The sequence below is a fragment of the Lithobates pipiens genome, unplaced genomic scaffold (assembly GCF_037356315.1).
Source record: "Lithobates pipiens isolate NorthernLeopardFrog02 unplaced genomic scaffold, aLitPip1_a1.2 Scaffold_16, whole genome shotgun sequence".
Lineage (NCBI taxonomy): Eukaryota > Metazoa > Chordata > Amphibia > Anura > Ranidae > Lithobates > Lithobates pipiens.
In genome coordinates this window covers 303,668,995-303,683,362 of record NW_027507748.1, presented here as the reverse complement: position 1 = coordinate 303,683,362, position 14,368 = coordinate 303,668,995, and the positions used below count along the sequence as shown (strand labels likewise).

The 14,368-nt window shown below is 41.8% G+C and overlaps 1 protein-coding gene across 1 annotated transcript in view; it reads left to right on the top strand.

Moving 5' to 3' along the window:
- Nucleotides 1–14,368, top strand: part of PTPN22 (protein tyrosine phosphatase non-receptor type 22) — a 195,492-nt gene that overhangs the window by 149,893 nt on the left and 31,231 nt on the right. Inside the window, exons 11-13 of the mRNA XM_077481564.1 lie at nt 4,842–4,934; nt 7,992–8,050; nt 11,539–12,293. Of these exons, the coding sequence (XP_077337690.1) occupies nt 4,842–4,934; nt 7,992–8,050; nt 11,539–12,293 (907 nt within the window). The remainder of the gene's footprint in view (nt 1–4,841; nt 4,935–7,991; nt 8,051–11,538; nt 12,294–14,368) is intronic.

Genomic DNA, 14,368 nt, shown 5'->3' with positions numbered 1-14,368 from the left:
ACACTGTTCAGTTACCGGTGAATACCGTACAAAACCAGACACTCACTTTTTCACTTTATTCTTCTCCCGCAAATCCATCAAATTCTTCATCTTCAGTGTCTGAGTTTAACAATTGGGCGATTTCGGCATCAAGCACGCCCGTATCCCTCTCATCATTCTCATCAGTATCCGAGTCAGGCTCGTTGCTGTCATCGGTACCGGTACTTAGCTGTTCAGTGATAATTCCGGACTTCTTGAAAGCTCGGATTACACTGGTGACTGATACCTTCGCCCAGGCATCCACGATCCACTGGCAGATAGTGGCGTAACTCGCCCGGCGTTGCCTCCCTGTGTTGGTGAATGTGTGTTCGCCTTCTGTCATCCAATGCTCCCACGCAGCTCGCAGTTTAACTTTAAACGACCTGTTGACACCTATATCTAGTGGCTGCAGTTCTTTGGTTAATCCACCCGGAATGATGGCAAGCACCGAATTAGTTTTCTTCACTTGGGCTTTGACAGTATCTGTCAGATGGGCGCGCATGGAGTCACAGACCAATAGGGATGGAGATTCGTGGAAAAAGCCACCCGGTCTCTTGACGTAAACCTCTCTCAGCCACTCACTCATCTTCTCCTCGTCCATCCAGCCCTTCGGGTTAGCCTTGATGATGATGCCAACCGGAAACTTTTCTTTTGGCAGAGTCTTCCTCTTGAAAATTACCATGGGTGGTAGTTTCTGGCCATTAGCCTGGCAACCGAGAACTACAGTGAAGGATGACTTTTCGTTTCCTGTAGTGCGTATAGATACCGTACTGGTCCCTGTTCTCTCGACAGTACGGTTTACAGGGATATCAAAGGTAAGGGGGACCTCGTCCATGTTGGTGATGTGCTCTGGTCGGATTTTCTGTTCATTGATCTTGTTCTTGCAGTAGGTATGGAAAATGGCCAGCTTTTCTTCGTAATCCTTTGGCAGTTGCTGTGACATAGTGGTTCTTGTGCGGATAGAGAGATTCCGCCTTTTCATGAAACGGAAGCACCAAGAGGGACCTCCTCGAAAGTCGTTGATCTCCATGTCGCGTGCGATCGCTGTTGCTTTGAGTCGAATAGAGACAGTAGAGACGCTTCTACCTGCGGTTCTCTGTTCAATAACCCACTGTTCAATTTTGTCCTCCAACCGTGGCCATCTTGCTTTGTTTCCTCGGAAACTCAGTTTGGTCTTCTTTACCTGGCGCAGGGCATCTTCTTGCTTCCTCCACTTTCGTACCATTGATTCATTAATGTTGAATTCTCTCGCAGCTACTCTATTTCCATGCTCTACTGCATGACTGATAGCCTTCAGTTTGAAATCCGCTTCGTAAGCATGTCTCTTAACAGGAGCCATTTTTGGGGCAGCGGGTATACCGTAGAAAATGAACGAATGAATGCGCACACCTCCTGACTAAGATGGCCGTAATGCCCAATCCAAGCAGTGCAGCTTCATGAGCATTACGGCCATCTTAGTCAGGAGGTGTGCGCATTCATTCGTTCATTTTCTACAGTATACCCGCTGCCCCAAAAATGGCTCCTGTTAAGAGACATGCTTACGAAGCGGATTTCAAACTCATCGCTATCAGTCACGCAGTAGAACAACCTGAGAGAGGTTTACGGTACGTCAGTTTACGGTAAGAGACCGGGTGGCTTTTTCCACGAATCTCCATCCCTATTGATCTGTGACTCCATGCGCGCCCATCTGACAGATACTGTTAAAGCCCAAGTGAAGAAAACGAATTCGGTGCTTGCCATCATGTCAACAGGTCATATATAAGGCGCACCGGATTATAAGGCGCACGGTCGATTTTGTGAGAAAATTTAGGCTTTTACGTGCGCCTTATAGTCCGAAAAATACGGTACTTTGGCCTGGGAACTGGAAATTATGTCAAGCGTTGCTCCGGTCCTAAAAGGGCATAGAGGCACCAAGCCATCTTGGCCTCATCCTTCTCCATACCCAGCTACTGACAGTATCAGAACGACCAGGGAGAGGCCGGATCCAGCCAAATAGCATTTCCATATGCAAACAGTCTTTTCCAGCAGCAATCCTCACACCAGTATCTTGAATGTTAGATATCACTGTGAACATATCAGTTGATGTGCTTAGTCTATAGACTGCTTCAATCCCACAAACTGAAAGAAAGGGCCAAGTAAGAATGGGAAACATAAAGGAAACCTAGAATATATTCATAGAAATAAGTAGGCTGTCATTTTCCGATTTCTCCTCTTGCTGCCTGGTTGTCATGCAATCCAATCCAACTTGACCTGGAACAAAAATTTAGATCAAGGGTTCTGACTTCAGTTTGATTTTCACAATTTGCAAGTTTGTCTAAATTTGTAAAAATTTTATCAAACACAACCAGGCAAGTAGTATTTTCAAATGTTGTCAATTGTAACCCCCATATTTCACTATGAGCAGATTTCTTAAAAACAGAACATACACCAGTCACTTGTGGTATCATAGAGTTGTGTCAGTCTGTAAGCACGCTAGCATGTAGTTTCAGTGCCCCCTCACAGCCAGAGGCCAAATTACCACACCAGGCTCCACATACAGAAGCATAATGCATTTTAACCCACCAGTAAAACTTGTCTCAGCACCGACTACAAAGGCATTTTAAGAGAGATGATGTAGAGTGCTGTCTCTCTCCACCAACTCTTACACATTTCACACCCTGTCATCTTCAGCCTGTAGGCTTGGAGATGGTGCCACTGCACATTTTGCAAGTCCTTGCACTTTGTAGTGCCAGGCCATGTCGTTCTGTTTTGCAGCTGGCTCTAAAATACAGGCATTAAGTGCAAAACTGCATTACCTACAGCCAGAGCCACTGATAGGAAAGTACAACCAGCCCTTTTGTATCGGGCCCGGCCAGAAAGGGGGGGCCCGAGCAGTTTTTAACTTCTAGCTAAAAAAAAAAAAAAAAAGTTAAATAATTATATTAACCCACACCCACTTGATTACTAAGGTATATAAGGAATATATATTCATTTCCTGGGCCCTATCAGGTTACCAGAGGGGCCCAGGAGGTGAAAGCAGAAGAGGGACTTTTTTTCCATTTTCAGGTGCAGGGATACAATTCCGTGCGGCATGCTGCTCTCAGTATACCTGCACAAACTAAAGTAATTCCTGCTCACTGTATGACTCTCCGGCAGATGGATATTACTGTTATACGGCTCCATTCATTCAGTAAGTGCTGCAGCTTGAGGGACTTATCACTGAGGCAGATAGAGCAGCAGGAGTAATCTGGTCAATGGCAGTGGTGCACAGGCTAGCAGTCCCCTGCACATACACACACACTGACAGGTCACACTATTGTAGAATGTGCAGTCCCCACTCTCATTGTGTGCTCATGGTCATTATCATTATGATGATCGGGGCACAGCAGGTGCTGTATGGCTCTGTCATTGTAACATGGCTGTTGGGTGCTGACTTTCCTGATATATGGCTGTACTGTGTGTTACAGACTATAATTCAGCACAGCCATAACAAAGTCAACACCACACAGTCATGTTACACTGACAGAGCCATACAGCACCTGCTGTGCTTTGATCATCATAGTGATAATGACCATGAGCACATAGTGAGATGCTACTTTTACACATGTGATGGGGGGAAGGGACAGTAAAAACACACAGCCAAGCTGCATTTTTACCACCCCCAAACCACTCCCCTTTGATAACCTTTCACCCAAGCTTTGCAATTAGGTCCTTTTTCATGCAGACCTGATTGAAAGCTCCATGTGTCCATTTAGGTGGGAAAAATAATTGGAAAAGAATATCCTTTTCCATTTTTCCAGACCTAAATGTGACAGATCAGAGGTAGCCTGATGTAAATGGACACAAGGCGGTGGTGTATGAAGACACAAACTGAATGGGCACAGATGTCAAAACACTGACATTTCTCCCATTCAGATGCAGTTATGATTGGTGGGGAGCTGTAAATGTTACATGTTCCAGCTCCTGCCTCCAGACACCCCCCCCCCCCCACCCTGACAGAGTGGAGGCAGGGGTGGAACGAGGGGCGGGGTTGTGGGCAGAGCCAGGGTGGGTTGTGGGCGGGGTCAAGGGGCCCCCGTCATGTAGGCTGTATGGGGCCCCATGATTTCTAACAGCGGCCCTGCCTACAGCACCATCACTCCCACTCCTAAGCTGGCTGCTCCTCCTTCCCGTTACTTCACTCAATTCCCCACCCCAAGAGTTAAACTGAATTTGTACATGTTGTTCCTCCAAAAAATATTCATTTTGGATGCACACATCTCTTCACAAGAAGCAGACCAGACATTGCCACTTAACCAGTAACTTCTTTACTTATCAGTTCAGCATTCTTTACAAACAGTTCCCAAGAGTATTGCAGCAGCATAATACACACAACGATGCAACATCAATGTTACAAAACAACTCTCCAGGCTCCATTGTCTAAGTGCTCTAGTGCTCTAACCTGGCCAGTTCAGTGGTGTCCCCAAAAGGTAATGTAGAGAAAGTCCAGTCCGTGGACACACGTACGGGTCCCGCTAAGGGGTACTCCACTGTTAGAACACCAATTAAATCTTCACGTGTTTGGTCATGCCTCCAACTTCAAAAAGGCCCAACCTCCTCCTGTATTTATCACTCTCCAAAAGACAGGAAGTGACACAAGCAAGCGGAAGCACAAATCCATTAACTCCATGAAACACAAAACATTAACCCTTTAGATACTAAAGAAAATTGACATTTAGTCCCCTGCCTATAAATCATTAGTGTAATTGTAATGCTTGTTTTGTCACTGAATATACAGTATAATCACCGTACAATTATGGGATGAAAAAATTAACTCATTTTTTTGCCAATGTTATTGATCACAGGAGCAGTATGAACTTGTCTATAACGCAGTAACCCATCTGTTCAAGAAGGAACTTGATAGACTCAATGGGATACCAGACTCAGAACAGAAAAACGTAAGTTTTTTATGGTTCAAACTTAAAATGTATCTAACATAAAAAACAGCTTTAAAGGCTTTTCTCTATTTGGGGTAGAATAGGCTTGCTCAAGGTAAAATGGCCATCCTATACCTCACTGGCGGCCATTGGAAAAAAAAATTGGCGGGGCAGCAAACAGTATGCCACCCCCCACTCCCCCCCGTCAGTCAGTAGCACTTACCCCATTACCTGCTCAGCGGCAGCCTCCGGTTCTTCTGCTCTCCTCGGGTCATCACGGCTGCGGTTTCCGTTTTTCTCTCTCCTCCTCAGTGGGCCAACCAAGAGTCTTCTCTTTTCAGCCAATCAGAAAATGGGTCTCACACCGCTTCTGATTGGCCAGATTGAGGATCAGTGTTTCAACAGCAAATATTAATTCACTGTTGTAACACACCTGGCTCTAATCAGGTGCTTAAAAAAAAAACCTGGCTGGTGTAATTCATGCGCCCTGAAAAGGGGCCAGATGCATGTATAGGGGGTGGCCGCAGCAGTCATGGATAGATTTATGCTATGGGGGGCGGCCTGGAGAGAGGGGACTGGATAAAGGGGGCGGCGCCCGGGCTCCCCTAATGAACAGGCCGCCACTGCTATACCTCCTAATAGAGAACAATGATGCAGGTAGCAGCAGTTACCAGTTGTAACAAGAGAAAAGAATGACATTGACCTTAACTACTTGTCGACTGCTGTCAGCAACGTACTCGTGTTACTTTGAATGTCCCACTGTGCACGCGCGTACGGCTGCCGCAAGCTCCGTGACCATGCCCACGGACTCGATCGCCACTGGGATACCCGCGATCGTGTCACAGAGCTGATGAACGGTGGAGATGCCGATGTAAACAGCATCTCCCCTTTCTGCCTAGTGACAGGGCACTGATCGTCTGCTCTCTGTAATCGGGAGCAGTGATCAGTGTTGCGTCACTGCTAGCCCATCCCTCAGACAGAAAATCTCCCACAGGACACACTTAACCCCTGTGCGCCCCTAGTGGTTAACCCCTTCACTGCCAGTGACATTTTTACAGTAATCAATGCAATTTTATAGCATTGATCGCTGTATTAATGCCAATGGCCCCAAAAATTTGTCAAAATTGTCCGATGTGTCCGCAATAATGTTGCAGTAATGATAAAAATCGCTGAACGCCGCCATTACTAGTAAAAAAAAAAATTATCGATCAAACTGCTTTAAAACTATCCCCTATTTTGTAGACGCTATAACTTTTGCGCAAACGAATCAATAAACACTTATTTGCGATTTTTTTTTTTACCAAAAATATGTAGAAGAATATGTATCGGCATAAACTGAGGAAAATATATTTTTGGGGATATTTATTATAGCAAAAAGTAAAAAAAATGTTTGTTTGTAGCACAAAAAATAAAAGCCACAAAGGTGATCAAACACCACCAAAAGAAAGCTCTATTTGTGGTAAAAAAAAGGACGTCAATTTTGTTTGCGAGCCAGGTCGCACGACCAGGCAATTGTCACTTAAATCGACGCAGTGCGAATCACAAAAAGTGCTCTGATCAGGAAGGGGGGAAATCCTTCCGGGGCTGAAGGGTTAATTACTCTGATAACACAAGGAAACAGCTTACAGCATACTAATCTTCCAGATAGTAGTGAAAGAGTGTAGGCACACAAACCGCATAAGCAAAAGTAGGAAAAAATGTAAACTGGTCACACATGGCTGTGCAATCGCTAAACAAAATCTCCTTCAGATAAACCAGCAAATATCTACGCTACAAATATGTATGTTTAAGTGTGGAAACCCCCATCAGTTTTTTACTTTTCAAAAAGGGGTCATGGGGGGTGGTATTTGTACTATCCTGACATTTCAGGGTTCAAAAAATGAGATAGGCCATCAGTACATCAGGCGTGATCAATTTTCAGTTATTGGCACCATAGCTTGTAGACCCTGTAACTTTCAGCCCTGGTTCACGCTGACTGCGGAAATTATATCGCGGAAGTTCAGCTTTCATTTCAGTCCTGATTTAGGGGGCGATTTCAGAGAACTCTGTGCGGGTTTCTGCACAGATGTCAAAAGAAATCGCTCCCCAAAATCGCCAAAAGTAGTACAGGAACTACTTTTGGGAATCGTGCGGCACCGCAAATGCGGCGTCGCACTGATTTGGACGCTGCCTTTGCCGACAATTGCCACCGATTTGACATGGCAAATCGCATGCCATATCGCATCAATGTGAACCAGGGCTCACACAGACTAAATAGTATCTACTAATTTGAGTTATTTTTACCAAAGATATGTAGCAGTATAAATGTTGGCCCAAATTTATGAAAACATTTTTTATAATAGAAACTAACTGCAGGGTAAGCTTTAAAGGACAACTTCACTAAATGTAAAGTTGTCTTTTAAATAAATAAAAAAAGCACATATGATCTTAAGCTGATACAGTTAAGATTTGTTCTTCAATCTGTTTAGAATGGGGTATAATGAATATTCTACATTTTGTTAGAACATTGTAATGTCAATTTCCGATTCTCCTTGCTGCTTGTTTTCAACCTTGACTTTTCCTCAGAACTAGTCATATTTCATAAAATTATTCCTGAGATTAAAAACAGCCTCATTTCTTGGAATAATGTGATCTGTAGTGAAATGTGCTTTTATTCCCTCTTGAGCTTTGTAGAGGCCCTTCATGTGCTAGAGACCTATATTTGAATATGTATGCAGAAAACATCAAACAATTCAACCATCTCATCTTTTCCTTCTAATGGTCCTTAATGAGCTACCTAGTCTTGTTTTATCATCAGATGTGCCCTATATTGTACTCCTCATACTGAGCAGAGCCGGCCATGCATTACCAAGTGCAGCATTTTAATATGTCAATATGTCTCTTAAGAGACTTTCAATATTCAATATTTCCCTAATCCAGTACAATGTCAGTGCTGCAATGGTTTTAAGATCATCTTTAGCAGGCCGTTTCATCTTACCTGTCAACGTGTATCATAATGTTCAAATATTGTTGTTAATTCAATTGCAAGTAAATATAAATTTACATATCATAGATATATTTTTTTTATCTTACTTGCAGTTATATAGGAATATACCACATTCCGCAGATGTACATGATTTAACCAGAATGTCTGGTGGGTAAGTACTTCATATGGTTGTATACCAAACCTATGGGCAGCTTGACTGTACTGATCCCTGCAATTAAAACATAATTAAAGGCAAAACATTTTTTTCGTTTTGGATTGAGTGGAGAGATATTAGAACACCTGCCAGTATTTATAGTGGTCTGTGCCCCCCCCCACCGGAGATTCACCTTCTCTGTTTGTCCTGTTTACCATTAGCATTGACAGGGTAAGTGAAAGAAAATCCCAATTTTTCAGTTGTCCCCAGATAAGTAAAAAAGGGGAGAACTTCCAATGGGGACAATAGTTCTGGTGGTCTTGGGGTCCCAAAAGGATTCCCTTAATTTGCAGGGATTTCTTCTACCTTCCTGTTGTGGCTATGGAACAGGAAGTGAAGGTAAACTTGACAGCAAGCACTGATGACTGTTGAAAGTACTCATTACAGGACACAGAGGTTTGCTGATCTGAAAGAAACATGTTAACTGATGTTCTTCATCAGCAAAATCATAAGGTATATTGTCGTGAGCTTTGGTGGGGTCAATAAAAGAAAGATGTTCACCTCTCATCAGCCACAGTAAGACGTTCATTTAAAGCTCTGATGCCCAACCTGTGGCCCTTTAGTGTATGATGTGCAGCCCTCAGACCTCAGCAGTCTATAGTGGGAACATTGATTAGGGTGAAAGCAAGAATCTCTACTAGCCTTATGTAACATGTTCTCAATTTTGTACCTCATGTATATCATTTGTGTCTTCTACAACCAAAAATGTAGCATGTCCACAGTCGGATCATTAGTTCTTCTATTAGGTCTGCAGTCTCTGACAGTCCTCTCAAGCATTACATATATTGAACAATATGTGAGGTCCTTTGGTTGTGTCAGGAGCCGCAGTTGAGGCCCCCTATAGGTCATAAGTTGATAACCACTGATCTGCAGGCTAGCTTATGTTTGAAAATGATAGTGCACTGTAAATATGGGCATAATAAAAAAGTGTTCATACCCCTTGGAATTTTCGACATTTTGTCATGTTACCACCAAAAACGTAAATTTATTTTATTGGTATTTTATGTGATAGACCAACACAAAGTGGTACATAATTATGAAGTGGAACGAAAAGGATAAATGGTTTTAAACATTTTTTACAAATAAATATCTGAAAAGTGTGAAGTTCATTTGTATTCAGCCACCCTGTGTCAATACTTTGTAGAATCACCTTTTGCTGCAATTACAGCTGCTAGTCTTTTTGGAGATGTCTCTACCAGCTTTGCACATCTAGAGAGTAAAATTTTTAACCATTCTTCTTTGCAAAATAGCTCAAGCTCTGTCATATTGGATGGAGAGAATATGTGAACAGCAATTTTCAAGTCTTGCCACAGATGCTCAATTAAATTTAGGTCTGGACTTTGTCTGGGTCATTCTAACACATTAATATGGTTTGATCCAAACCATTCCATTGTAGTTCTCTCTGTTTAGGGTCATTGTCCGGCTGGAAGGTGAACCCCCACCCCAGTCTCAAGTCTTTTGCAGGTACAGGTGCAGGTACAGGTTTTCTTCTAAGATTGCCCTGTATTTGGCTTCACCCATCTTCCCATCAACTCTGACCAGCTTCCCTATCCTTGGTGAAGAAAAGCATCCCCACAAAATGATGCTGCCACTACCATGGTTCACTCAAGTGCAGCGGCCCCCTTGTAGCCTCAGTTTCTCTGAGATGGTGGTCTCTGGCAGGTACAACAGTTCAGTCCCTATCTAGGGATACAGGAAGCACTGGCACTGGCATTTAGCAGTATTTCCAGCCCCAGCACACCTGCAACTTCCTCTTCTCTTTCTCCACATGAGACTCTGTATTTCTAGCCTGGGCTCCCATGTAAAAGGGAAGAGAGTCAGGAAATTTTGCAAGGAGATCTCTCTATAGGAATATGTGAGATATAAGAGAAGCCAGGTACTGACTGAGCCTACCAGGCTCCAGCTATAACTAAAATCACACTTTTAAGAGAACTGGCCCCATAAGCATAGATCATGTGTTCAAGACAGAAACCCATTCATGTGCAGAAAAATGGTTGTGTCCTTGAACTTAATATGGTTCTCTGTGCAAGATTTTATTTTATGAGTTCTAAAAAAAAAAAAGCTTGAAGCTCAACTGTAAGCTCTGTAGAAACAGCAAATATACGCTTTGGCTGATAAAGCAGTTTTAATTCCCTGATTCTCCACTCCCACAGGCTCCTCAGCCCACTGCAAGACTAGTCCCTGTAGCCTCTTCTTCCCTATGCTCTGGCAGTCAGATATCTCTGATTTCCTCAAGACTGACGCAGAGACCATAGCCTTGCACTGGATCTAAGGATATCAAGGACTAGTCCACTGCCAGAGCATAGAGGAGCGTCATTTGCCAGGGGAGTGGAGGATTGGGTAAGTAAAACTACTTATTCTGTCCCCTAGATGTAAACAGACTTAACCCTTGTATTACAGAGGCTGCCCCACTGCAACAGATTTTTTTCCTTTTCTTGGAGTTGGGCTCTAACCAAAAAAAGGCATATTTATTTCTGCAATACTGTTGGAGATTTGTCTGGTCTATCTCTAACGTACAGTATGTCTCAATAACAGTGAAAAACAGTAGGGGTGACCATAAAAAAATAATAATATCCAGAAACTACTCAGGACTCATTCAGTATATAAATCCTAGACCGCAGAAAATGAAAGACCATTGGTTGGGGGATATCCCTGATCTCAATGTTTAAGACAGGGAAGAATTTTATAACTCTTAATACTTTGCAGTTGTCCCATCTAGCAATAAATTCAAACAATTCTATTACTAGAATGTACTTTACACAACAATGGCTATTCAAAATTGGTAAACATAATACACCAATATGCCACATAGTCTTATAACCCCTTAAGCTCATTCATAAACCAAAGAAAATCATAGATTCAGGTAATAAGTGAAATAAGGACCAAAGTTCTTTATTGATTAATATAAAATAACACACATCACATAGAACCATAGCTGTTTAGATGTTGCGTGTTATGTTTTATTTCTTGTTTTCATTTTTCTCCTTTTTTAATTAAATGGAAATTCAAAATACTGTTATATTGTACGGTCAATGTGAATGGATGTACAAAATTGTACTGAGAATATGATTGTACGCTTGTCTAGATTTTGGCAAAATACTACAATAAAAACAATTAAAAAACCCAGTAGGGGTTCTAAACCTTCTCATATTATACAAAATAAGAACTTACTTTTGGGTGGACATAACCTTTAAAGCGGTACTATAGGTAAAAAAGGTCAGCAAAAGGATATATTTAGACTCCACTACATTGCACGCGTGCTGACAGTAAACCCTGCAGCAAGAAGAGAGTTCAAAATGAGCAAAAAAAAAAAATACTTAAATAAGTATAGCTAACAATTTACTGAAAGGTTATGGGAACCAAATTTGATATCTTAAAAATATTAGTTTTAAAATTAAACTTTATACATTGTGCACACCAATAATACTAACATCCTTTTGTTCAAGTCATACAGGTGAATGCATGATGGAAGAGGAAATTAGCGCACATCTTTGGAACTCATCTACAACAGCCATCAGTAGTGGAAATAATTCTAATAGCTGTATGGAGTCCTTTTCAGTAACAAAGATGTATAAAAGTCATGATGAATTAAATGCACTTGCCATGCAGACTTTAGAAACACAACCTATGCCGCAACCTTTTCCACGAACAATATTGCGCAAAACTTCTCAAAATCTCAGCAACAGAAAAAATCCTTGTGCTCAATCATGTACTGAGTACAGAAAAAGTTACAGTGGACATGCACCATTAATACACACCAAATCTACACCATTGGAATTTCAGAGGCAAGCTTTCATGTCTGAGAGGGTTGTTGAAGCATCAGATGCGTTCCTCCATATTCAAAAGGATTTAGCATCTAGTTTCGATAAACAAAAAATTCTTGGTAATCATCATCAAGACTCCATGTTTACTGGTTCTCTGGGTAATATAAGTACTGTTCATAGTAGTCATCCTTATGTTCGTCTGACAGAAGATCCTTATTTTTCTCCAACATCATCTTCTGATCCAGGGTCACCAAAGTTTGCAGATTTTTGTGTTGAAGCCACCTACCCCGATATATCCAATGCAAATGGGCACAATATCCAAGACCTTAACTTTCCATTGTCTGATTTAAATAATTCATCCCAGATTGATCATTCCTCCAAACTAGAATCACTTAAAGAAGTAGAAATTCCACCTTTCAACAATCTGAACAGCACTGGTAAGTGGCCCAAAGGGTAAATATAAATATTTTCTACATTCCTTAAAGAACAAATTATATAAAATATAGAATATATACTATAATATGTAGCACACTGTCTATTTTAGCCACTCTTATGCCCTATACACATGGTCGGACATTCCGACGACAAAATCCGTCTGATTTTTTTCCGACGGATTTTGGCTCAAACTTGTCTTGCATACACATGGTCGCACAAAGTTGTCAGAAAATCTGATTGTTCAAAACGAGGTGACGTACGACACGTATGACGGGACTATAAAGAGGCCAGTAGCCAATAGCTTTCATCTCGTAATTTATTCTGAGCATGCGTGGCACTTTGTGCGTCGGAATTGTCTACACACGATCGGCAAATTTTAGAAAAAGGCAAATATCCTTGACTACATATGTATCTTACCCTAAACTTCAACTTTAACAGCTAGATCCTTGGTATTTGTACTTGGCTAATGACTCTTAGAGGGGTATTTACTAAATCTGGAACAGACAGAATCTGGAGCAGCTCAGCATAGTAATCAACTTGCTTCTAATTCCACCTTGTTCCGTTAAAGTGGATGTAAACCATCACATATACCCACTGAAGTGAACAGCCTCTGACGATACACAGAGATGAAACATATCTCCCTACATGAGTTTTACATGTATATCTGCTGTCTTCAGCTTTCTAAATTCTTTAGAAAGTGAAAATTATATTAGAATTTTTTCTTCCTATTTCAGCTGTGGGAGTGGAGCCTAGGTATACACTGTGTGTGAGCTGATTGGCGGAAAGGCACCCCCCCCCCCCCTTCCACATAGGCAGAGGAACAAAGACACATGCAGAGCTGTGCTGTGAATAGACAAGCTCTCTGCTTATCTATCTCTAAGTTACCTCCCCAACAAAACACAAATTTCCAGCTCCTTTTATCTCCTGTGTCAGAGAATTTGTCAGAAGTTATCATGCTGATAACACAGGAATGGAGCAGCATATGTGTGCCTAGGTCAAATTTCATGAATGGTGTTTACATCCACTTTAAGCCTTGAAATTTAAAAGTGGAATCTGACTGAACGCCATGCACTGCTACTCCAGATTCTGTCTGATCCAGTCTTAATAAATTCCTATGATAGTTTCCCATAGTCTCTTTTTTTTTTTTATCTATATTTTATTAATAAATGTGAGACTCATACAGCACATATTTGAATCAACATTACAAGAATTAGTCACAAACCCAGTACCACTCTGGTAAAGTCACAACATGAAAGCTTGCATATAAAAAATACAAACATTTTATATAATTGCACTCACATATGGATTTAGAAAGACAAGAAAGACTAACAGATTGAGATCCCAAACCAAGTAGCAAGGTCAGAAAAGAGGTATATCAAAGAAAAAAAACAATAAAGAGCCACCTCCTGTTCCATTGCTCAGAGCCATAAAAAAAACTCTCCACCCTCAAAGTGACAAGGACTACCGCATCAAGGAGTTGGCATGATCATTTTATAAGCTGTAAAAGAAGAAGCCCAAGAAGCCTAAGATTATTAAAAAAGCTCATAACGATCTTTTACATTATGTACTCATTCCTTTGCTTCCAAAGTAACGTGAACTCTATTAAGCCACTCCCTCAACATAGGGGGCCTGCTCTTCTTTCATAATCAGGGTATCAAGCTTTTTGCAGCATTCAGTGAGTATGGTACAGAGGATCTTTTATATGACCTAATGGACATAGAGGTGGTATGATAGGCAGCACTGATAGGTGACACTGATGAGGAGGCACTGATGGGCACTGATTGGCAGTACTGATTGGCAGCCCTGGTGGGCAATGTTGGGGCTGTACTGATAATCAGGACACAGGACAGTGCCCTGATTATCAGTGTAGATGACCCTTTTACACGAGACCATTACCAGCTCTCCTCTCCTCACGCTGTCTGCGTGAGGAAAGGAATGCTGATAAGCGGCACACAGTGGGCACAATCACGGGAGGACGTTGTATGACGCCCTCCCAGAACTGACTGACCGCGCTGAAGCCATCATTTGGCTATAGTGCAGTCAGTAAGTGGTTAAAAAAATTGTCCATTCTTCTCCT